The sequence below is a fragment of the Phacochoerus africanus genome, chromosome 8, assembly GCF_016906955.1.
Source record: "Phacochoerus africanus isolate WHEZ1 chromosome 8, ROS_Pafr_v1, whole genome shotgun sequence".
Classification (NCBI taxonomy): domain Eukaryota; kingdom Metazoa; phylum Chordata; class Mammalia; order Artiodactyla; family Suidae; genus Phacochoerus; species Phacochoerus africanus.
Genome location: NC_062551.1, coordinates 152,562,747 through 152,586,839, shown reverse-complemented (window position 1 = coordinate 152,586,839; position 24,093 = coordinate 152,562,747). Strand labels below are relative to the sequence as shown.

General features: G+C 41.6%; 1 protein-coding gene across 12 annotated transcripts in view; it reads left to right on the top strand.

The window, feature by feature from the left end:
- The window catches only part of FGGY (FGGY carbohydrate kinase domain containing), a 456,020-nt gene that overhangs the window by 160,418 nt on the left and 271,509 nt on the right, over positions 1-24,093 (top strand). For all 12 annotated transcript variants that reach the window (XM_047788880.1, XM_047788885.1, XM_047788882.1 and 9 more), the window contains one exon: positions 7,422-7,537. In XM_047788880.1, coding sequence (XP_047644836.1) covers positions 7,422-7,537 — 116 coding nt within the window. The remainder of the gene's footprint in view (positions 1-7,421; positions 7,538-24,093) is intronic.

The window sequence follows — 24,093 nt, the reverse complement described above, 5'->3', positions numbered from 1 at the left end:
CCACATCTGTAATTTCCACTAATCTGTCCTCCACCTTGCTTATTCGTTCTTCAGCATCCTGTATTCTGCTGTTAGCTGCTTCTAGTGCATTTTTTATTTCCGTTATTGTATGTTGCATCTCTTGTGGTTTAAGTTTTATATCTTGTATCTCTTTGCTCAGTGTTTCCTGTAACTTATCCATCTTTGCCTCCAGTTTATTTCCAATGTCTTGCATCATCTTTAGCATCAACAATCTAAAGTCTTTTTCCTGGATGCTGAGAATCTACTCATCGCTTAGCTGTTTTTCTGGGGTTTTTCCTTTCTCCCTCATCAGAGTTATAGTTCTCTGTCTTTTCATTTTTATAGGTTTTTGGTGTGGTGACCTTTTTACAGATAATAGAGTTGTAGCCTCTCTTACTTCTGGTGTCTGCCCCCCCCTTGTATGTGGGCTTGCTGTAGGCTTCCTGATGGGAGGGGCTGATGCCTGCCCACTGGTAGGTGGAGCTGATTCTAATCCCTCTGGTGGGTGGGGCTTAGTCTCTGGATGGGATTAGAGGTGGCTGTGTGCCTAAGGGGTCTTTAGGTAGCCTGTTTACTGAGGGGTGGGGCTGGATTGTTGTTTGCCCTGGGGCTACTCAGCACTGACTGATGGGTGGGGCCAGATTATCCCAAAATGGCCACCTCCAGAGAAAGGCAACTGCTGAATATTCCCAAGAGCTTTGCTTCCAATGTCCTTCCCTCACAACAAGCCACATTCACCCCTGTTTTCCCAGGATGTCCTCCAAGAACTGCAGTCAGATTTGACCCAGATTCCTGTGGAGACCTCACTCTGCCCTGGGACCCAGTGCATGTGAAAATCTGTATGCACCCTTTAAGAATGGGGTCTCCATTTTCCCCAGCCTGTGGAGCTCCTGTGCACAAGCCACACTGGCCTTCAGTGCCATATGCTCCAGGGGCTCTTTCTCCCAGTGCCACATCCCTGCAGGTGAGGGTTTGATGTGAGGCTCAGAGCTCTCACTCCTATAGGTGAGTCTCTGTGAGCCAGTTAGTTTCCAGTCTGTGGAGCTTCCCACCCCGGAGGTATGGGGTTGTTTATATCATGAAATCGCCCCTCCTACCTCTTGATGTGGCCTCCTCTTTTTCTTCTAGAGTAGGGTATCTTTTTTACGGTTTCTGGTCCATTTGGGTGGAGATTGCTCACCCTTTAGTTGTGAATTTTGTTGTTTTTAGGAGAGAATTTGAGCTCCAGTCCTTCTATTCCGCCATCTTAATCCTCTCTTTTCTATTTTGATTGGTTTAGTTTGGTTATGCTGTTAATTTTGTTTTTTCTTTTTTTTCTTTTCTTTGGTCTTTTGTCTTTTTAGGGCCGCACCTACAATATGTGGAGGTTCCCAGGCTAGGGGTTTAATTGGAGCTACAGCTGCCAGCCTATGCCATAGCCACAGCAGCACTAGATCCAAGCCCCATCTGCGACCTATACCACAGCTCATGGCAATGCCGAATCCTTAACCCACTGAGCAAGCCCAGGGATTGAACCTGCAACTTCATGGTTCCTACTCAGATTCGTTTCCACTGTGCCACAACGGGAACTCCTAATTTTCTCTTTATTCCTTTTTTTTATTCCTTGTTAATTTCAGCATTATACTAAGCTTTTAATTTCCATTAGTGATTACTTTCTCATTTCTTACAACCAACATTAAACTTATGTTCTGTTCACATATAGTAAGTCATTTTCCTTTGTCTCCTCCAACATCTGATTTTGATGTTTTGCTAATTTCGTATTTTCAGTTCCAGGCTATCATTAGGTTTTCCTTCCAACAGATAATATCTGTTTGTTTCAAGAAGACCCAATATTACAAATTCCTAGTAAATTATCATCATCTATTTAGATTTAAATATGTGTGCATCCTTATATATATGTGTGTGTGAGAGAAACAGAGAATATGAATTAATATCAGGGTTTACCACCACTGCTTCCTCTAGTCTTTGTTTTCCCCTCTGTTGAGATATCTGCTCGGAACCAACTGGTTTTTGCTTATGCATTCTTTCTCAAGTATTGTCCTCAGAGAACATATATGGGAAGTTTACTTTTGAATCCTTGCACATCGAAGTGTTTTCCTTTCCCCTGACAGCTGAATAGTATTTTGTCTGGGTATAGGATTCTTGGATCATTTTTAATGGTCTATACCTCATTCCACTGTCTTCTACATTCCAGAGTTGTAGTTGAGAATTCCTTAGCTAGGCTGAATCTCTTGCCTTTGTAAGTAACTTATTCTTTCTGTCTGGAAGCTTGTATAATTTTCTGTTTATGCTTGAAATTCAAGTATTTCCTGGATTCACTTCCTGGACTTAATGAGACATTTCATCTGCACACTTAAATCTTGCTTCAGCCAGTTAAAAAAACAAAAACCAAAAAAAAACCTCGTACTGTATTTTAGTACTGTCTTTGTTTAAATAAAACATTTCCTCATCTTTTCCTTTTTTTCCTTTTCTCCTTTTTATAAATTCCTTTCTGGAATTCCTATTATCCATATGTTAGGCAGTTAGATCTGCTTTCCAAGCCTCTTATTTGTGCCCTCATTATTTCTTCCTTTGTGTCGTTGCTGCAGGTAGTACAATATTTTGTACACTTGGCCTTCCAGATCATTATTGAAGTTTTTAAGAGTGCCAGTGATTTTTTTTTTTAGTTCCTCTATAGAAATTTTTAACAAAATTTAAAATTAGTGGTTTGGGTTCAGAGTCTTTCTTGCTGCTTTCTTCTGTTTTCTCATTGCCTTCCTTACTGATGTTCTCGTCCAGTTTTTTTCACTATTTCTACTTCACTGAGACCTTCCTCTCAGAATTCTTCGGTGTGATCTTCTCTCCAGTGAGCTAGTCTCCTCAGGTGTTGTTTTCATTTTGCCTACTCATCAATGTATGTTCTTTTGACTTTCAGAGAAGGTTTTTCTAGTCTCTTTGGCATTAAGGAATCTGAAAGCAGTGAAATATACAGCAATTTCTGCCTTAACATTCTTCCTGGCAGGGAACAAATAGTGACCATTTTCCCTAGGCAGAAGCGGCTCTCCTTTCCTCCTGCTCCTAATCTTTGAAGCAACTCAGCCTACCAGTATAGCCCATGCCTTTCTCAGTCCCCTACCTATGAATCACTCCCTGCCACCACCACCCCCATGCTCACACTTATGAGAGTACACGTGCACCCACACGCACACACACAGACAGATAGGTCAGCTCGCCTGAAGCTGAATAGCTATCCTGAGAGTGCAGGTTGTTCACTGAAACACCTGATGCAATGACAAAGTGTAATCTGGATAGAAGCCTCAGAGGGAGGCAAACCATTTGTTCTGCTGCTGGTATCCTGCCTTTACTTACTAACAAGATAAAGTCCTCTACTTGCCCTCTCTCTGCTGGAGATTTCTGTAGAACGTGTGACCTCAGATGCACTCTTTAAATATTGCCACTTCTGCTGCTTTCACACATCCATATTACCCAAGAGTTGCTTAGAGAGACCCAAATGAGATGGACCCTCATAGAGTTTGAATAATCCTAATGGAGGGTGGACGTGTCAGAGGCATCTGCAGCTTTAAAACTTCCTGCCTCCTATCTCAGTGACCTTCACTCCAAGCATATTCTCTGGCCATTTATTCTAACTTGCTATGAGAATTGGACATCCCTCTCTCTCCTTGCCCTTATTGGGGGAAAAAAAATCTACCTGGAATAGCTTAGTTATGCTGCAAAGTATTGAATTGTTTAACTGTCACTCTGTATAAACCATAGCTAATACTCAGTAGTTTAACATAATAATCATTTGACCCATGAGTAGAGTAGCTCATTTAGGCTGTGCTCTGCAGAGTGGTTCTTCTCTTCTCAGCCGCACTCACTCATTCATGTCTTAGTTGCCTGGGGATGTGTGATCCACGCTGGGCTTAGTGGGCATTGCTCTGTTCCACATACCTCTTATCCTCCTGGGACCAGCAGGCTAACCCTACATGACCTCCTCATGGTGATACCAGAGAGCAAGTAGTACCATGTAGTGTCTCTTGAAGTTTAGACTTGAAACTAGAATACAGTCATTTCTGCCTCTTCTTTCGGCCAAATCCAGTTACATGACTGAATCCAAAGTCTGGAGGTAGGAAAGGAGGCCTTGTCTCAGTGTGGGGTTGGGAAGAGGAAGGTACAACAGATATGTGGAGAGCAGAAGACTTGGGGCCATGAATTCAGCCTCCCTCTGCTGTTGGGAACCACAATGCAGAATTTCCAAGTTATAATGCTACTTCAAAGAAGATAGTCATGAGGTGAGCTTGGAGGCAGTGAGGGAACTTGTGCAGAGTTGGATCTGGACTGTAAGAATGACTTGGTGATTTTCAAGTAGACAAGGATGAGTGAAAGGAGCAATAATCAATTAAGACAGAAGGGCAGAGTAGAGGCTCGGAAGTCTGCAAATGGGCGGGGCACTTGGCAGTGAAGAATTGTCCCCTGTGGTTGGATCAGTAGAAGCAGTCCTTGCACACCATCTTCCATTGCATTGCTCTTTCCAGTGAGCTGTCAGAGCTTCTAAAAAGTCAGAATTTCAGACATTGTTCCAGGAGGTGTTATCCTATTGCATATTCTGCAGAATGTGCTACATAGGTGTCTGCTTTCTTTATACCTCAAAAAAAAATTATCTTGCTTAAATAAGGTGAAGGGTCGAGCACGTATGTATTAAGTTTCTACTGGCATGAGTATTCCTTCACTGTCGGTGCCACTTAGCTTAGCTCAGTGTGTTCTGCCTTCTGTGCCCATTCGAAAAAATCTTTACTGATAAATAACATTTTTTTGGCCATACCCACGGCATGTAGAAGTTCTGGACCAGGAATTGAACCCACTCATGCCGCAGCAGTGACAACTCTGGATCCTTAACCCATTGAGCCAACAGGGAACTTCACATTTATTTGCTTTCAAAAGACATTTAGATCTCACAAAATGTGACATCTTTTGTGGAGCTCTCCCCAACACTTTCTCTCCCTTTCTCCCACCAGTTTCTCCTCCTAGACATTCTCATTTCTCACTCTGCTTCCTTCAGAACCTTTTTGTTAGGATGTGATTTTAGGTATGATTGATCCACTTCTGTCTCCCCACTGAAGCTGTCAGCTTTTAGGAGAGCAGTAGACCAGGTCTGTTGCAAATAACCAGTTCCCCAGGACCTAACATAGTGCCAGGGTCATAGAGACTATATATTCATTAAATGAGCTAATCAATGAATGAAATAATGAGTCCATCAGTATGAATGACTGAATAAGATAGGCCTAGACTATTGGCTCTGTAAGATAGATAGGTTTTAGTTTATCCATAAAACTATACAAGCCCCCCCCCACAGGTTTATCACTTACCTATAATATTTATATTCATCCTCTAGATCTTCATCCAATTAGTATTCTTTGTGGGTTGACATATGGCTGAATGTGGACTAGGCACCAGTGATGTGGACGAGGTACCAGTGATGTGGAGATGATTAAGGCTGGTTTTGCTCTGAGTTGCTGGTTTAGTGGGAAAGATGGGGAAGGGAGGGAGAAAAGACAAGTACTAGGCTATGTGTTAAGATACGGGTATGTATCTTAAGTTACCTTGAACTTGGAGAAGAAGAGGCTTTGGACTCAGCTGGCCTCCACCAGGACTTTGTGTAAAGGGGAAGTCTGAACTGTGAAATGAAGGGTAATGAGCAGTTAAACCTGTAGCAGGGAAGAACATTCTGGGCAGAAGGAAGCAGAGGGTTCAAGGCACAGGGAAGTGAGAAATCAAGGGCCAATATGGGAAAGTTCAGATAATTCAATATTGCAGAATTGAGAATACAAGGGCGGGAGCAACAAGTGAGGAAGTCAAAGGTCAAAGTGGTCATATTACAAAGGATCTTTCAACCCTGGGTAAGAACTGGACTTTTTCCGGAAGGGAGGGAGAAATAATTGAAGGGTTTTTATCAGGAGTTGGTACAAAAGATATTACTTTATAAAGTTTACTTTGGACACAATTCGGAGAACAGATTGGAAGGCATGGGACTCTTGGGAAGAAAGACGAAAAGAAGCCGTTAATTACACAGTGTGATAAGGAGTGTGATAGACCTGGTGCCTGCTCTGTGATCTCAGAGGAGAGGCCCCTGAGTCAGAACTGGGGTCTCAGTTTAAGGCTAACCAAAGTGTTTTGAGGTATGGGCGAAAAGCTGGGGAAGATTTTCCAAGCATGTAGAAGAAGGGCAGAGGCACAGAAGTGTATAAGAATGTGACTTTTTCAGAGCACAGAATCATCTATTCTTTATTGCTGGGGTGTAGAATATCAAGAGTGAATTGGTAAGAAATGAAGCTGGAAAGGAAAGTGCCCTCTAGCATCAAGTCTTCTTCCTGTTAAACGTTGGTTTAGACTGCAGTGATCACATCTATACCAGGCTTTTGTTTTGTTTTATTATGGAGCATTTTGAACATGTATGAAGTAGAGAAGTATAATGAAGATCCATTTAACCACCTTAAGCCCACAGCCATCAACCCATGGGCATTTCTGCCTCATCCCTAAGGCCATTCACTTCCCCTTCACTTATTAATGTGAAGCAAATTCCAGATAATATATCACCACTTTATACATAGATATTTCAATATGTATCATTTAGATAAGAGGCCTTATTCAAAATAAAACCATAATTACCAATAGCATACCCAAAATGTAATAATTGCTCAGTATCATCAAGTAGCTTGTCATGGTTGTAATTTCGGCTTATCTCACAAAGATTATATGAATATGGCTGTAGATAAATACAAATATTTATGTACATGGTTTGATCAGGATCTAAAGAGCTGAGACCCTTTTGAAAATGAAAGAGAATACTCTCAGTTGTAAACAGGTATCAGCAGGGACTTTTGAATTTTTTTTGTTTTGTTTTGTTTTTAGGACCGCACCTATGGCATATGGAAATTCCCAAGCTAGGGGTCAAATCGGAGCTGCACCTCCTGGCCTACACCACAGCCACAGCAATACCAGATCTGAACCCCATCTGTGACCTTTGCCACAGCTTGTAGCAATGCCAGATCCATAACCTACCAACCAAGGTCAGGGATCGAACCTACATCCTCATGGAGACTATGTCGGATTCTTAGCCTGTTGAGCTACAGTGGGAACTCCAAGACTTTTGATTTAAACAGGGATGAATAGGAGTTTCCAGGTGATGCAGCGGATTGAGTTTCTGGCATTGTCACTGTTGTGGCTTGGGTTGCTGCTGTGACATGGATTCTATCCCTGGCCAAGGAATTCTACATGCTGCAGATGTGGCCAAAAAAAAAAAAAAAAAAAAAAGGATGAATAATTACCCACTTCGATTTGTTGTACTTTTTCAATTCTATTGCAGATATCTGGGCAAGTATTCGGCAAAATATAATGGAAGTGTGTCTCACATTATTGATTCTGCCTTTCTTCCATTTTCTTAGGTCTCTCTGCTCCCTGGTGTGTAAATGGACATACTCAGCAGAGAAAGGCTGGGATGACAGTTTCTGGAAGGTGATTGGTTTGGAAGACTTGATTGCAAATAATTACAACAAAATAGGTAAAAAAAATAATTTTTGTGATTATGTGTATGTATACATGAGGATGTTGGTGTTTGGTTGTTAATTTTTTGGTCTGAATTGAAAGTTAAAAAAACAACCCTGTTTTTCCAAGGGAAACAAGTAAGTTATGATGTGGAGGCCATGACTAGTAGGCCCTTGTATTACCTGTTGAGTTATGAAAATCTACCTTGAAATGTAGATGCTTCGACATGGGGCTGGACTGAGGAAGCTGTTTGCAGGGAACAGCTGGGAGGAGCATAACCAAAGGATCATCTCCATTCAGACCTAGAAAATGTTTTCTGATTTAGGTTCAAGGAACCAGGCAAGGCCATGGACAGGAAAAAATAATTGAAGAGATCAAAATTGGAAGAATCAGGAATAAAACAGAAATGGGATGTGAGCTCCTGACTAAAGCCATAGATCTCTAACTGTCAGTTTTATGTGACACTAAATGGGTGCTAAAGGGGTGGATGACTAGTAGGGGTTTACCTGGTAAAAAGAATTCCAATACTAGGTGCATATAATGGTAGCTGTTATGTTCAAATTTACATGTTCTTTGCACAGAAAGATGTTTATTTCATATAGTTGCTACCTATGATTTCCAGTAAGCTCTCATCAGGTAAGCAGTTATACCTGATTAAATAGAAATATTTCTGTATTCTTTCATGTATAGGCTAGGAGATTGTAGCTATGCAAAAGTACTATGGGTTAAACAGGATGAAGAGGATTTTTCTTTTATGTAGCAGAACAGACAGAAGTAAACGATTATCAGAGGTAAGGTCCACCATTCACACAACATGACCTCCAACTCTGGGTCCAAGTTAGCAGCTTCGGTTCTCATAGTTCCCAGCCATTGGGTGGGAAGAAATGAAAAGGACGCAAGAATCCATCCACATTCTTCTGGAGCAAGTATAACATGGCAATGGGCGGTGTCATTTATGATCATATCTCATTGACCGGCCCTTGTTAACAGGGCCCCACTAGGCTGCAGGGTGGGCTGGGAAATGTACTTGGCCAGGCAGCCATGTGACCATCTGTGGGATGGGCCAGAAGTTGAGTGTTGTGCTCTTAAATATGGGTGAACAACTAGTAATGTCTGCTACAGTTTCTGACCACGCTTGATAACTGAGTCACATAGTAGCTTATTTCAGTTCAGACTTTCTCCAGTGGAGTTCTTATGACTACTGTCTTAGGTTTCAGGAATGCAAGGATAGAAACATGAAAGATTCGAAGAGCATCTGTAGTATGATGCTCTGGACAACACAGCTCAGTTACTAATAGCTAAATCTGGGGGAAAGAACAAGGCCAGGGTAGTATGCAGAAAGAAGCCTTCTGGCCTTTCTGTGGCTCATCTGAAACTGTTGTAGGATCTGGGCTGGTAGAGAAGGGGAGGAGCTCGGGATTAGAGCAAGAGAGGAAGAAAGCAAAGCACCAGTCATTAGTCAACAGCTGCTTTCTAAGTCCTTTGGTACATGATTAATTTATTTATCTCTTTTGGCCCTCATGAACCTATCTGTACAACTATTTACATTTTCTAGATTGGAAAACTGAGATCCTGTTCTTTGTCCACTGTTTAGTTGTAGTCTCAGTATTAGAACTAGAGTCTCTGACTCCATACTTTTCTACCAAAGCAGACTTCCTGCTGCTTGGTAACTAATGTGGCTGTATCTGGCCTCCATCAGGATTGGGCAACAGTCCAATAGTTAGCATCCAATCAGCTTGAGCTTGATTGGAACAAATGTCCATAGTCCGCATCTAGACATAAATCTGACTGTGATGGGCTCTTGGCTGATGAGTGGATATAACTTCACATAGTATGAAAAGCATTCATACTTTAAGGCATATGGAGGTTGGTTTTAAATCATCCTAGGTATTCAGACCATCTGGAGTCAGCAACGGAGATTGCAACTGGAAAAGAGGGTCAATCTTTAATACTAGGGGCTGAGTGAGCCAATCAGAGGATGGTGTGTCAGGACTCCAGCCAGCCTGACTAGGGTTTTGGACAGTGCTTTCCAGGAGAAATAGGCAGCCAGGCAGGAAAGTGATAACTAAACTGAAAGCTTCTGGAGGGCAAAGACTGTATCTGCCTTCCCTTGAGTATCTTGGCATAGAAGATTGTTGATAAATATCTCCTGACAGAATGTGTAAGGCATAAGCACACTTGTGTTGAGTTGAGATGGGTTGGAAAGAGTTGAGAGAAACCTATGGCAAAAGACATATCCCAGGTATCTTTGTCTGCTCCAGCTGCCATAGCAACATACAATAGACTGACCTAAACAGCAGAAATTTATTTCTCACAATCTGGAGGCTGGGAAGTCCAAGATCAAGGTGCCAACAAGATAGTTTAATTCTGAGGCCTCTTCTTGGCATGTTGGCAGCTGCATCTCGCTATGTGCTCACATGACCTCTTTGTTCACGTGCAGAGGTATGCACATGAGAGCGAGCGCTCTGCTGTCTCTTTTTGTAAGGTCACTAATCCTATCAGATCAGGGCCCCTTCTTTTTGGCTTCATGTATGTAACCTTCACTACCTCTTTATAGACTCTGTCTCCAATAGAGTCACACCAGGGGGTTAGAGCTTCAACATATGAATCTCGGGGGCACACTTAGCCCACAGTACCAGGGTACTAGTGCACTGGTCATTAGAATTAAAGCAGGACTGCTAAGACCTGAGTCCCCAGTCTTAGGTTCTGGCAGCTCCTGCCTTGGTGAAGACCATCAGGACTGAGTGCCGGGGAGGGGCTCTTGTCCTATAATTGAGGTGGGCAGGCAAGTTAGGTCTAAAACACTGAACTGGGAGCAAGGGTAGTCTTAGTTTTAGTACTGATGGTGTGAACTTCGACAAGTCTCATAATGTTTCTATGTCTCTATGGTCTTGCCTGTGAAAGATACAGTTCATGGTAGAATTAAAACCAATAGTCAGAGTTCCTGTCGTGGCTCAGCGGTAATGAATCGGACTACTATCCATAAGAATGTGGGTTTGGGAGTTCCCGTTGTGGCGCAGTGGTTAACAAATCTGACTAGGAACCATGAGGTCGCGGGTTCGGTCCCTGCCCTTGCTCAGTGGGTTAACGATCCGGCGTTGCCGTGAGCTGTGGTGTAGGTTGCAGACGCGGCTCGGATCCCGCGTTGCTGTGGCTCTGGCGTAGGCCGGTGGCTACAGCTCCGATTCAACCCCTAGCCTGGGAACCTCCACATGCCGCGGGTGCGGTGCAGCCCAAGAAATAGCAACAACAACAACAACAAAAGACAAAAAAAAAAAAAAGAATGTGGGTTTGATCCCTGGCCTTGCTCAGTGGGTTAAGGATCCAGCATTGCTGTGAGCTGCAGTGTAGGTCACAGACATGGCTCGGATCTGACATGGCTGTGGCTGTGGCTGTGGCTGTGGCTGGCAGCTGTAGCTCCGATTTGACTCCTAGCCTGGGAATTTACATATGCCACAGGTTCGGCCCTAAAAACCAAAAAAAAAAAAAAAATATATATATATATATATATATATATATATATATATATATACACACACACACACACATATATATAAATACAAATTAAAAAAATAAAACTAATATTTTTACTGCCTCTCAGGCTTGATACTTTTGCCTTTCAAACATTATCACTTTTAAATTTTCAAAACAGTATAATAGAGTTATTTTTATTTACCCTATTCTACAGCTGAAGAAACCAAGGCTCTGAAATGGGAAGTGTGTCTAACTTATAGTTGTGCAGGTTGTAAGTGGTAGAAGCAGAATTTAAACCTAGATTTGGAGGATTCCAATAACATTTGCTGTGTGTCTGTAGTAGGCAACAGATACACGTTCATCCTTCCCTTTCTATCTTTCAAGCACATTTCTATGTGCTTTCACATCCCTTGTTGCAGGTCACTCTCATAACCACTGACAAAAGTACTATTACCTTGCTTACAGATGAGAATCAAAAAATAAATAACTTTCTATAACCACATGCAGAGACAATACATGATGTCAGGATTGAAACCCTCCCAGTGGGAGGGCCTAAAGGAGCTAATATTTTACTGGAATGCAAACTTCAACTGTCAGTTGCGTGATTGTTTAAGTGATGTTTAAACTGTATATGCTTACCCTCTCCATCAGATTCCATTGTTCTTTGTCGAGTGTTCCCACGATATGCTGAACACAGCTTTATTACAGTACATGTCGATTAACTGTTTACATGACTCGATGCCACATTAGACTGTGAGCTCCTCGTGGGTTTTCACTTTCTTTTGCATTCTGGTCCTTGAACAAGGCATGGCATATTTTAACAGCTAAATTAGTGTTTGATTAATAAATGGATTAATGATTGATTGAGATGGCTGGTACTGGAATGTCCACAGTTTGCTTTTAAAAGCTTCAGCGAGGAGTTCCCGTCGTGGCGCAGTGGTTAACGAATCCGACTAGGAACCATGAGGTTGCCAGTTCGATCCCTAGCCTTGCTCAGTGGGTTAAGGATCTGGCATTGCCGTGAGCTGTGGTGTAGGTCGCAGACGTGGCTCGGATCCTGAGTTGCTGTGGCTGTGGCATAGGCCGGTGGCTGCAGCTCCGATTAGACCCCCTAGCCTGGGAACCTCCATATACTGAGGGAGCAGCCCGAGAAATGGCAAAAAGACCAAAAAAAAAAAAAAAAAAGCTTCAGTGATATTTACTGATTTTAGCAGAATCTTTGGTGACTTGGGTCCAACTTCAGCTCTGATTTTCTGATTATTTTAAAGTTTCGGGGCTCTCCCAACACAAGACCCATGTTTAATTAGACTATTAGCCCTGCTGATAGAGCAGTACCTACAGGAAATATTCATTAAAAGTCCATAATGTTAATCTAGCAGAAAATTTCCAGAGTAACTTTATTAGATTTTGCCTGTTAAGTTAATGGATTTTTAATGGATGTCCTAAGGAGACATATCATTAACCAGAATATTACCATCCATGAATTAAAACTTACCCATTCATCAAAATTAATTATGTGATGTTTCCTTCAATGTTCATTTCTGGTGACTTGAACTCATAGTTTCAGTCTGAACCAGAAGTAGATGTTTAAGACGATGTGAACTCTCAGTTGTGATTTTGAGAAACTCCTCAGGAAGCTCCCTCCAGACATTCGATAGTAATTCTTGGAACTATGAAAAATGAATCTCGGAAGCCTCCCTATGAAGTGTTAAACATTTCCAGTGGCCTCCCTGCCCATCAGATGTGTTCACTATAGTGCCAAACCTCTTAGCAGATTTGAACAGTGCGTTGTGGATTTGAGCATTAATACAATTACCATAATTCGCTCCGTGTGGAGCTTTTAGCCAAGTCTTTACCAGCCTTCCTGGGCTCGTGCAGTAAATAAATGCTTTCCCCGAAAACTGAACACCTCAGCAACTGGTAGTCTTCTGGAGGGATGTTTTTGAAATAAATTATTTATGAAATGTAAGTTAAGGATCAAATGCAATATTTATACGGTGCATTTCAAGGACGGGGAGAAATTTACAATGTTTTAAGTAACAACTTGCAAATTTCCAAAGGTAGAATGTTACTACCTAATGCCTCCCTTCAAGGAGGTATTTGGATAGCTCAGTTTGAGAACATTATACAATGTGAGGGGAAAAAAAAAAAAACTTTTGCAAATCAAAATGTAATAGACGTTTCTTTACAATTGAAACTATCCTGGTTGATTTAATGTTCAGAATTGATGGAGAAAACCCAAATGCAGTATCTTGTAGGGAATTATATACCTGTAGTCCTATAAAATGATCTGTGTCAATAGATTTTGACCTTAAGTCCTATGTGAATCACTCCCCATTACCTATGTAATCCTCAACATCTATGAAAAGCAAACAAGAAAAAAGAGATCAACAGGGAGGTAGGACCCTTAGGAAGCTAAGCAACATCCCACCTGTGCTAACTGATTATCCAGGCTCTCTACAGGTTCCAGTTGCTTTTTCACTTCCTGGGGAAAGCACTTCGTTGTATTATTGGGGCCAGCCCCTTTGTGCATGTGTACACCATGGCTGAATTATAGAGGGATTATTTGCATTACATAAAGAGCCTTGTTACATGAAAAGGTACTGTGTATTAGCTGATCTATCATTTGTGTTGTAGGGTCAGTGAAGCCAGGCATTGCAGAAACTCAAAGTCCAATTAGGAGTTCCTAACTGTTAAGTGAGAGGAAGAAATGACGATGAAGCAGATGTGAAGGGAGACCTTTCCTTAAGGGGAGAGAGACTGCGTTTTTTAACTGGTCTTCTCTCCCTTTATGAGGCTGTGTTTTAGGCCCTGGACTCTGTGGGCCCAGCATCTACTGATGAAATATTTATTGAAGGAGCAAATGTATGTTTGAATGAAGGATTTGATAAATAAGCCCTCCTTTGGTTTTCATTGTTCCTAATATTTAATGGACTTTCCATAACTTCTTTTGAATTATACTAAGTGAAATAACTCAGAAAGACAAATATCATATGATATTACTTATATGTGGAATCCGGAATTCCCATTATAGCTCAGCAGAAGTGAATCTGACTAGTATCCACGAGGACATGGATTCGATCCCTGGCTCTCTCAGTGGGTTAAGGATTCAGCCTCGCCATGAGCTGTGGTATATGGTTGCAGATATGGCTTAAATCTCGTGTTGCTATGGCTGAGGTGTAGGCCAGTGGCTGCACCTCTGATTCGACCCTAGCCTGGGAACCTCCATATGCTGCAGGTGTGGCCCTAATATTTAATGGACTTTCCATAACTTTCCATACTGTTGTGTTAGTTTCAGGTGTACAACAGCATGATTCAGGTGTGTGTGTGTGTGTGTGTGTGTATTCTTTTTAAGTTTCTTTTCTGCTATAGCTCATTATAAGATACTGAGTATTGTTCCCTGTGTCATGCAGTAGGTCTTTGTTGTTTACCAGTTTTATATATATATAGTTTTATATATATAGAAGTGTTTATATGCTGATCCCAAACTCTTCATTTATCTCTACCACCAACACCACTGCTATCTCCTTTGGTAACCATAGGTTTGCTTTCTGTGTCTATGAGTCTGTTTCTGTTTTGTAATTTCATTCATGTCATATTTTAGACTCCACATATAAGGTTTTTATTTAGTATAATAATCTCTAGGTCCATCCATGTTGCCACGAGTGGCATTATTTCCTTCCTTTTTATGGCTGAGTAGTATTCCGTTGTAGACATGTACCACATCTTCTTTATCCCTTCATCTGTCAATGGACATTTGGTTTACTTCCATGTCTTGGCTATTGTAAATTAGTGCTGCTGTGAACACTGGGGTGTATATATCTTTTTAAATTAGCGTTTTCTCCAGACACCTGTCCAGTAAACCCTGCAGTTAACTGAAACTGCATTTTAGATGTTTTTGTCGTATAGGCTTTAAATTGTAGGTAAAGAATCTTGACTAATGACACATATGTGCTGGGGACGTAGCTATAGCACTACCACCCCTCTGCTCTAGAGTGTTTCCCATTGAGAACAATTCTCAGAGACACCCAAAGCAAAATACATATTGACTTTGGCTAGACTGAAATAAAGAATGCAGGGGGAATCCTACCTCTTTTCTGAACCTGGATAGCCCTTGAGACCTGCATGACACTGACTTGACTCATTTGTTGGCAGAAGGAGCTGGGACAAAGAAATCTAGCCGGGTTTGCTTGAGAACTTGATCTCTGTTGGATCTGCTAAAGTATAAACTCAAAGAGCCCATAGGTGGTTCCAGAAGAGGGACACAGGCCAAGCCTGCACTGATCCCATTTCAAGGCTGTGGCTCCACTTCCTAGTTAACGTAGCCCCATGGATGTTGGGTTTTTCCAAGTCTCATAGATCAGTCAAGCAATTCCTCTTCCCAGGATGGAGTAAGTAAGAGTATAGTATCAGCAGGTGGGAGTGTCCACACTACTCCATTCCATCCTTGGGGAGAGAAGAGGAAATCCCGCTGTGGACACATGCCCAAGGGGTTGTCAGCAGCACTATGCATCAGGAGCAATGCTGGGAGCCCGAGGCCAAGTATGGCATCTATAGTTGTAGGTCTTATCAAATTCTTTTAAGCCATGATTACTCAATGTTCTGAATTTGCCTGGTAGAACTAGATAGGTTTACAGGGATTTATCCATTCATTCCTTCAAAGGTGAGGCTGGTTTTTCATTTAGAGCTTTGATGAACTGTTCTATCTCGGTATTGCAAGGTGTCAGTGCTGTCTTTAGTAATTCATAGTGGGAGGTCTGGAGAAACCTTTGGCCACAGGTATTTACAGTATTTTCTAGGCTCTGAGGGGCCTCTTGTCCCACCTCCTCCTTCTCCTGAGGGAGACCATCCCTATGGGTGCTCTGTACTGGGCTCTGCCTTTGCCCTTGACCCCAAGCCTTTGATCTTACCTTGTCTTCTTGTCACCCTTCTCATTCCTGTCCAAGTGAGTATCATGCTATGTCACTTTACCCCTTAAAATTAAACTGCTGCCTGATGGAGAATGACCTAGAGGTCTTCATGTCCACTAGTGACCTATCCAGTCATGCCATCTGTCCCTCCAGCCACACCGCTGAGTGCCTCCTGTGTGCTAGGTGCTGGGCTAAGTACCAGAGATATAAAAAATGAATTCATCTCTATCACCTTGAGTATCTCAGGTCTATGGGGTAAGGACTGAGGTAAATGAATTAATAATCTCAGTGTGTTTGTTTTGTGTTTTTTTTAATAACCTAGAGATGTCCAAATTACTATGGGAAAACAGACCAGGAAGTCACTGATAACTAGAGGTTATATTAAAGAAGTCTTCACATGAGATGGCATTTGAGATGTATCTGAAAAAATATGAGTAGTAGTTCACCAGGCAGAGAGGGGAATGACTTCTGAGGCAGAAGAAACAGCACAGGCAAAGGCACGGAGGCCCAGAGGGTGTGAGTGTCTTGTGAGTTGTTGGATGGACTGCAGCAGTGGACTTGGGATGGGGTGGGGATGAGTGGTGGCGGATGGGGTAAGAGAGGGGACTGGGTTTCATTTCTAGTGGGACTTCTATCCTTCCTTGAAGATGGGGCCACTGTTAAGGGACTTAATGTTACAAGATTGACTTCATTGCTTTAAAGAGATAATTCCAATTACTACTCCTGCCAATGCTATAAATAAAAGGCAAAGGCAGTTTTAGGAATTTCATAGCTCCTTGAAGATGATGACGTGTGTGTGTTTCTCTAGCCCCTTTCTTTTAATCACATATAGTACTCATTACCTACCCTCCCTCCCATAAAGATTTGTTGGGAAGCTGGAATGAGATACCCGATCACAGGCAAGATGGTTTACAAAGCGTGTAGACTTGTTAACTGTTTTAATTTGGGGGGGCTGTGCCCATGGCATGTGGAAGCTCCCAGGCCAGGGACTGAACCTAAGCCACAGCAGTAGTAATATCACATCCTTAATCACTAGGCCACCAGGGAGCTCCAAACTCTTATCATCTTTAAGTGTACCTAGGCAACTGGAGGACAGCAATCTTTACTCCCCAGACGCTGTGTGTACCTGTGGTCCTGAAAGAAGTCACTGTGCTCCCCCCTCTTCACCACCATAGCTTCCCAGAAGCTGCTGGCCCTTCCAGGAATAGCCCTGCAGGGCCAGAAGGGCAAGGGAACAGCGATGACCACATCATGTTGTAAGCTAATGGCTTTCAGAGGTTTGCTGGATATAAGGTTTCATGGAACTGCCCCTCCTTTCAGGAAGATAATTGGGAGCTTCCCCAAAGTGAGGTCAACCTCTAGCTTCTCTTCCTACCACTGGATGGTCAGTGAATACCAGAGCCAAAAGGGGATCATGGAGATTTTGCTCTAATGCCCTCATTTTATAAAGGAAGAACCAGGACTTGGAGAGGCAGGGTGAATTCGCTTCATCTGGCAGCATCCTAGTGACAGAGCTAAGACTGAAAACCAGGACTTCCGACCACCCCCACCCCCCAGGCCTATGGCTGTTGCATGGTTTCATGCCACCTTTCCTGTTTAATGTTTTTTGGGAAGTTTTGGTCATTTAGCCAGTCTGGATGCTGTTGCTTGAAAGGGACTAAGTATTAGAAGAATGTTACTGAGGGAAAGACTTACATAGGTGAATTCACCCAACCCGTTGTCCAGTCTTCACCCTTGAATATGTGGGAACTGAACTTGGCCCAAGCCGCTGGAAATGGTTGGAATGTATTTATCAAGAACTTGAAATAGGAGTTTCCGTCATGGCTCAGCAGAAACGAATCTGACTAGCATCCATGAGGACGCAGGTTCGATCCCTGGCCCCGATCATTGAGTTAAGGCTCTGGTGTTGCCGTGAGCTGTGGTGTAGGTCACAGATGCAGCTCAGATCTGGCATTGCGGTGGCTTTGGCATAGATCAGTGGCTACAGCTCCAAGTTGACCCCTAGCCTAGGAACCTCCATATGCCATGGGTGCAGCTCTAAAAAGATTTAAAAAAAAAAAAAAAGAGAGAGATCTTGGAATATATATTTATCAAGCTTTTAAGTGACTGATGGAGATAAGTAAATTAATTAATTAATAAATTAGCCATTGTGTTTTAACAGTTAAGGGCTTGGTCACCAGAGTCAGATGCCTGTGTTCAGTTCTAGCTCTGACATAGGTACTGTTGGATGAGGTTCTTGATCTTTTATGAGCCTTAATTGATATACTCTGAGAGTTAAAGGAAATATTGCAGGTAAAATTCCTAACGCATACTAAGTCTTCAGAAATTGTTACTTCTTAGTATTTTAATAACTATCTGTTCTCCTGAACACCAACTCTAGGTGATAGGTCATGCCTGCCAAAGTCAGTTCCTCTTGCATATGCCATGTAATTCTTACCAACCTCTGATTTGGGGTGATGTCCTTTTTCTGAGCTCCACCTTTGGGTTCACATAGATTTTTTTTTTTTTTCAAGTTGAGTATCATAAGAACTAGTTAGATTTCTGCTTCTAAATCAAAATCACATTCTCAACTCTCTCAGAGTTTACCTTGATCAGAATCATAGAATTTTCCTAAATTCTTCAGTCCCATAAATGGCACTCTTTAGTTTTTTTTTGTTTGTTTTCTCCTCCCATGAACAAGAAGTCACATATCCATAGGCAAATGAAGAAAAAAAAAAAAAAAAGATACAGAAGTTCCTTTGTGGCTTAGCGGATTAAGTGGATTGTCACTGCTATGGCTCGGGTTCAGTCCCGGGCCTGGGAACTTCTGCATGTCACAGTCACAGCCCTCCAAAAAAACACAGAATACATTGATAATAATCAACTGGGAAACTCTGTGATTAATGTTTCTACAGTGCTTTATGATTTTATAAGAGTGTTGCTATGCATGTACTACCACATTTATATTTCCCATCAAATTTGAAAAATAGGCATTAATACAGGTTTACATATGAGGAAACCAGAAATTATGAGCTTTCAAGTTAGACCAGGGATCAAATGCCAGATTTACTACTTATTGGCTATATAACCTTGGATGAGTCACCAAACCTCTCTGAGACTTGATTTCATCTATTAACAGGTATAGGAATACCTACCTTGCATGGTTCTTCTAATGGAATGCCTAGATAGATAGATAGATATAGATAGATAGATATACACACACATGTATAATGTCTGGCTTCTGATAAGACCTCAGTAAACTGTAACTAAATTAACCAACAGAGAAAGATTCAATACTCCATAAACTATCAGAGTATAGCTAGCACTGGGCTCCCCTAATGCCAAATCCGATGAATAACTAAAAAGAACTTTTGATCATTTTATTCAAAGAAAGGAAAACTGAGAAAGTTAGGCTAATGGGGTGCAAAGACGAGATCATACTAATGATTGAGTAAAAACCGAGAGGACATGTTCTTATTTTCCTTCCTTGCTCTCATTCACCAACCTAAGGGTACTAAGCCTCAATGCTACATGCTGGAGAAGAGTGGTGAACCAAAGCCAATGGGGTTCTTGCCTTCCCAGGGTGTTCACCCTACTAGAAAGAGCATGAATCAATTGAGCACAAAATTGCCACTGAGGTGAATGCTACAGAGAACAGGTGAGGGGGGCTTCCAAAATGTATAAGAAGGGAGTATGAACTTGTCAGAGAAACTCGGAAATGTTTGAGAAAGTAATGCATAAAACAGGTTGATATGCATCAACTCTGTGAAGAGGAGTGGGCACAGTGTTTCGGGCAGAGGAGATGGCTTTTGTAATGTCTCTGTGGCAGGAGAGAGCGTGGTGAAACGAGACCATTGTGGCCAGAGCTGAGAAAGTTGGAAGTTGACATAATGCGAAAGATGCTGAAGTCATTATCCCAGAGAACAAGCTTCATTCAGACCAAGTTTGGCTGAGCGATCGTGAAACCTCAGAGAGTATTTTGACCATCTCAGTCAATACTATATATTTTTGCCCAATCCACATCTAAGAACATAAGTTGCAGATGTGATCTTGGAGCCCCTGAGAATAAGATTGAATTGCTGCTTAGAGATAGGAAATGGTCATATGTTATCCCAGAGTTTGGTCTCTTAAAACTATTGACCTGTGCCCTTCATATTAATGATACCTTGGTTTTGATTACTAAGCCTATAATTTTGAAAGAGGATGTCATTAGGTGGTAGCTCAGGTTCACTATGAATAAGTCCCGTTAACCTAACCTTAGGTGTTCCATATTCTAAAACTCTTTTCTCAGTAACTCTCTCCTTGTACGGGTTGCTGGTGCATAGTCCAAGCTCCAGTAGCACCTGGTACCTGCATCTTGTCTGTCTTCTTTCATTTTCCCAAGGAGTCTGTCCATGTTTTAAGATGCTTTGTCTCCTGGCATCACCACTAAATGAATGTTTGATAGCTGCATAGATGCTGGGAGATTGCAATCCAACAGAGAACTCTTGATTTGCCCACACAGCCCAACCACCCAGCATACTGCTCCTTTGGTCTCCTCCATCTCAGTGGCAGGTACCACAGTTCTCCCGGTTGGTCAGGAACCAAACCTAGAGGTCATTTGTAACGCTTCTTTTTCTCTCACACCTTCCATTCACTTCATCAACAAGTCCTTTCTGCTCTGGTCCAAAATGAACCCGGAGTTATGCTATTCCTACCCCTTTCCACTGTTACCATCCTAGTTCAAAGTACTTTCATCTCTTGCTGGGTTAGAGGACCAGCCTTTTCATTGGTTTCCTTGATTATGTTCTGCCATCTGATAATCCATGTTCTCCATGGCAGCCAGAATATTGTTTTGTGTTTGTTTGTTTGTTTGTTTGTTTTTTAATACGTCAGATCGTTGTTACTGCCCGCCTGAATCTCCGGTGGCTTTTCATTGCAGTTGGTGGGGGGGGGGGAATCTAAGTCCATTGCTGTGTTTTACAAAGTCCTATGTGATTGCTTTCTCTCTCTCTCTGCCCTCCCACCTCTCTCCGCTCTCCTCCTCTCCCCCCCCCCACCGCCCCCACTCATTGCTTACCGCACCCCCACTTAGTCACCATCCAACCACAGTGACCTTCTTCCTGTCCTCAACATTTCCAGCATATGTTGCCCTTGAATTAACTCTACCCTCTGTCTAGCTCGGCCCTTCTCAAAATATGCACATGGCTATCTCTTTCTCTTTGTTCAGGTATCATTATAGAAAATAATGATATTTATCCTTATCCACCTGTGCTAACATTTCCAGCCCCTGGTCCAGCAATATTCTGTTTCTCTGTCGTACTTTCTTCTTAGCACTTGTCTCTATTAGAAATTACCTTATTCTCGTACTTATCTATTTATCGAGAGGATAGCTGCTCATTAAGTATTATTGAATAAATAAATGAGTTAATTAGAATTTTGAGAACATGATAAAGCAATAACATGGCATAGAAGAAATGTATCCTGCATGCTACACATTTCTTCAGAATTTTTAAAGTTTTCTCACAGTTAACATAGAGACATTTGAAATGAATGTGTTCAAAAATGGATTCCCAAGAGGCTGAGGAGGTATCTTAAAGGCTGTTTGTAAAGGACCAGATCTCAATTTATTCGAGTCTATGGTGGTGTGACACATGGCATTGCATTTTAAGTTGTCCTTGTCAGTAGTTTCAATCAGCAACTTAAATACATAGAAAACTTAGTGAATAAACATGTAAATGATATAAAACAAGGAACCATTGTTAATATATCAAATAACAAAATCCAGGGGTTTTGTTAAACATCAACAGACTGGAAGGTAGTCTAAACTTAACATGTTGAATTTTTATCAAGGATTTACAGTCCTGTCTTCATTAAAAAAAAAAAACCTACAAGGAAGGAATGAGTAGAAGATAAGAATAGACCTTTTCCTAAAAGGACATATAGATGCCTGACAGGTATATGAATAGATGCTCAACATCTCTAATCATCAAGGATTTGCAAGTCAAACCCACAGTGAAATATCACTTCACACTGTTGAATGGCTGTTATCAAAAAGACAATAAATAGATGGTGTTGGTGAGGATGTGGAGAGAGGGAAACATTTATGGCTGTTGCTGAAAAGGTGAATTGGTGCAGCCACTGTGGAAAACATTATGAAGTTTCCTCAAAAAATGAAAAATAGGACTACAGAAGTTCTCGTTGTGGCTCAGCAGTTAACAAACCTGACTGGCATCCATGAGGACACAGGTTTGATCCTTGGCCTCGCTCAGTACATTAAGGATCTGGTGTTGCTGTGAGCTGTGGTGTACGTCACAGACACGGCTCGGATCCCGCATTGCTGTGGCTGTGGTGTAGGCTGGCAGTTATAGCTCTGATTTGACCCCTAGCCTGGAAACCTCCCTATGCTGTGGGTGTGGCCCTATAAAGACAAAAAGGCAAAAATAAATAAATTAACAAATAAAAAGTAGAACTACAGTGCAATAATTCCATATCTGGGTATTTATCTGAAGAAAATGAAAACACTAACTTGAAAACACATATGTGCTCCTGTATTCATTGTATCATTCTTGACACCGTCCGTGATAGTGAAGTAACCTAAGTGCTCATTGATAGATGAATGGATAAAGATGATGTGAAATATATATATACAGTGAAATATTATTCAGCCATTAAAAAGAATAAAATCTTAGCATTTGCTACAACACAGAAGGATCTTGAAGGCATTGTGCTAGGTGAAATAAGTCAGACAAAGAAAGACAAATACCTTATGATCTCACCTGTATGTGGAATCTAAAAAAAAAAAAATCAACAGAAAAAAATTTATAGAAATAGAGAACAGCTTTTGTTTGTCAGAGGCCAATGTTAAGTAGACTTACTGAGATGCTCATTTCACATTATCTACAAACATTAAGTCATTATGTTGTATACCTAAAACTAATGTAATGTTATATTTCAATTATGCTGCAATAAGACAAAATACAAGGAAGGCAAAAACAAGTATCTTCTCAGCGGTATATTATAAACTCAGTAGTAACCTAGATTTCTTAGAGAATTCTTGGTTGCTAAGGAGCAATGAATCAAGTAAATATGTGTTGAGTACTTATCGTGTGCCAGTAACTTCTAGATGCTTTATGACTGTTAACTTATTTAATCTCCTTAACTAGCCTTACTGATGAGCAAACAAAGGCACAGACAAATTAAGTAAGTTGCACAAAGTCACACAGTAAGTCATGGAGCCAGAGATGGGTCTTCTCTAGAGCCTGCACATCTGACCAAAGACTGAAGAGCCTCCTCGGGCTGCACTGTTCAGATCAAGATGGCAAAAGCCACTTCTGATCAGATTATATCTGAACTCCTGTGTCCCATTCCAGGCTTCACAGTCATAAAGACCGCTGAACAAACAAACAAACAAAAAGATAAGGAAAATGACTCAAAAAAAAAAAAAGATAATTTAGACCCAGCAACTAAGGGGTTGCCTAATCTGATGAAATCACCTGCCCAAAGTCAAAATATTAGTAAATCATGGAGCTAGATTCTAATCCATATCTGCCTGACACCAAAGCCCCTTCTCATTGGTGACTCGGGGAGATTACTCAAGAAGATCACAAAAGATGCCTGCCCTCTCAGAGGCTCTTTCTTTCCTTTCTCTGAAATAGCACAGGGAGAGACCTAAGGATGTGGCTCTGAGATGGTTAAAACTATCTGGACTCCTCTGAAATTCCAAGAATGAGTGAACAACATAACACCTTGCAAAGCTTCGTGCGTGTGTAAAAATGTACAATTCCAGAAGTCCCCTGGTGGTAAAATATGTTAAGGATTCGGTTCTACTGTAGCTATGGCTCAGGATGCAGCTGCAGTGTGGGTTCAATCCCCAGCCCAGTAACTTCCCCATGCCATGAGTGGGGCCAAAAAAAATGTACAATTCAGGTTTTCGATTTTTTTTCCCTTGTTTTTAATAGTTATTGCTTTGGAACTTGCTTCTAGATCCTGGTTGGACATCTGAGCTCAGGCCTTATTGCCATCCATTTAAAGGTCATTTAATTCAGTGTTCTTGAAAGGCAACCATTTCCAGTGGCTGCCCTTCTTTGTTGCATGTGGCATGTCAGCTGCTGCCTCTTCTGCTTAGCCTCTATTGGTCATGCAGCAGGTGGTGTGACCTTGGCTTTCTAGGTGGCCCTTACCTCTGACTTCCTAGCTCCTCTGCTGTGCCCTTTACCCGAGTTCTGTA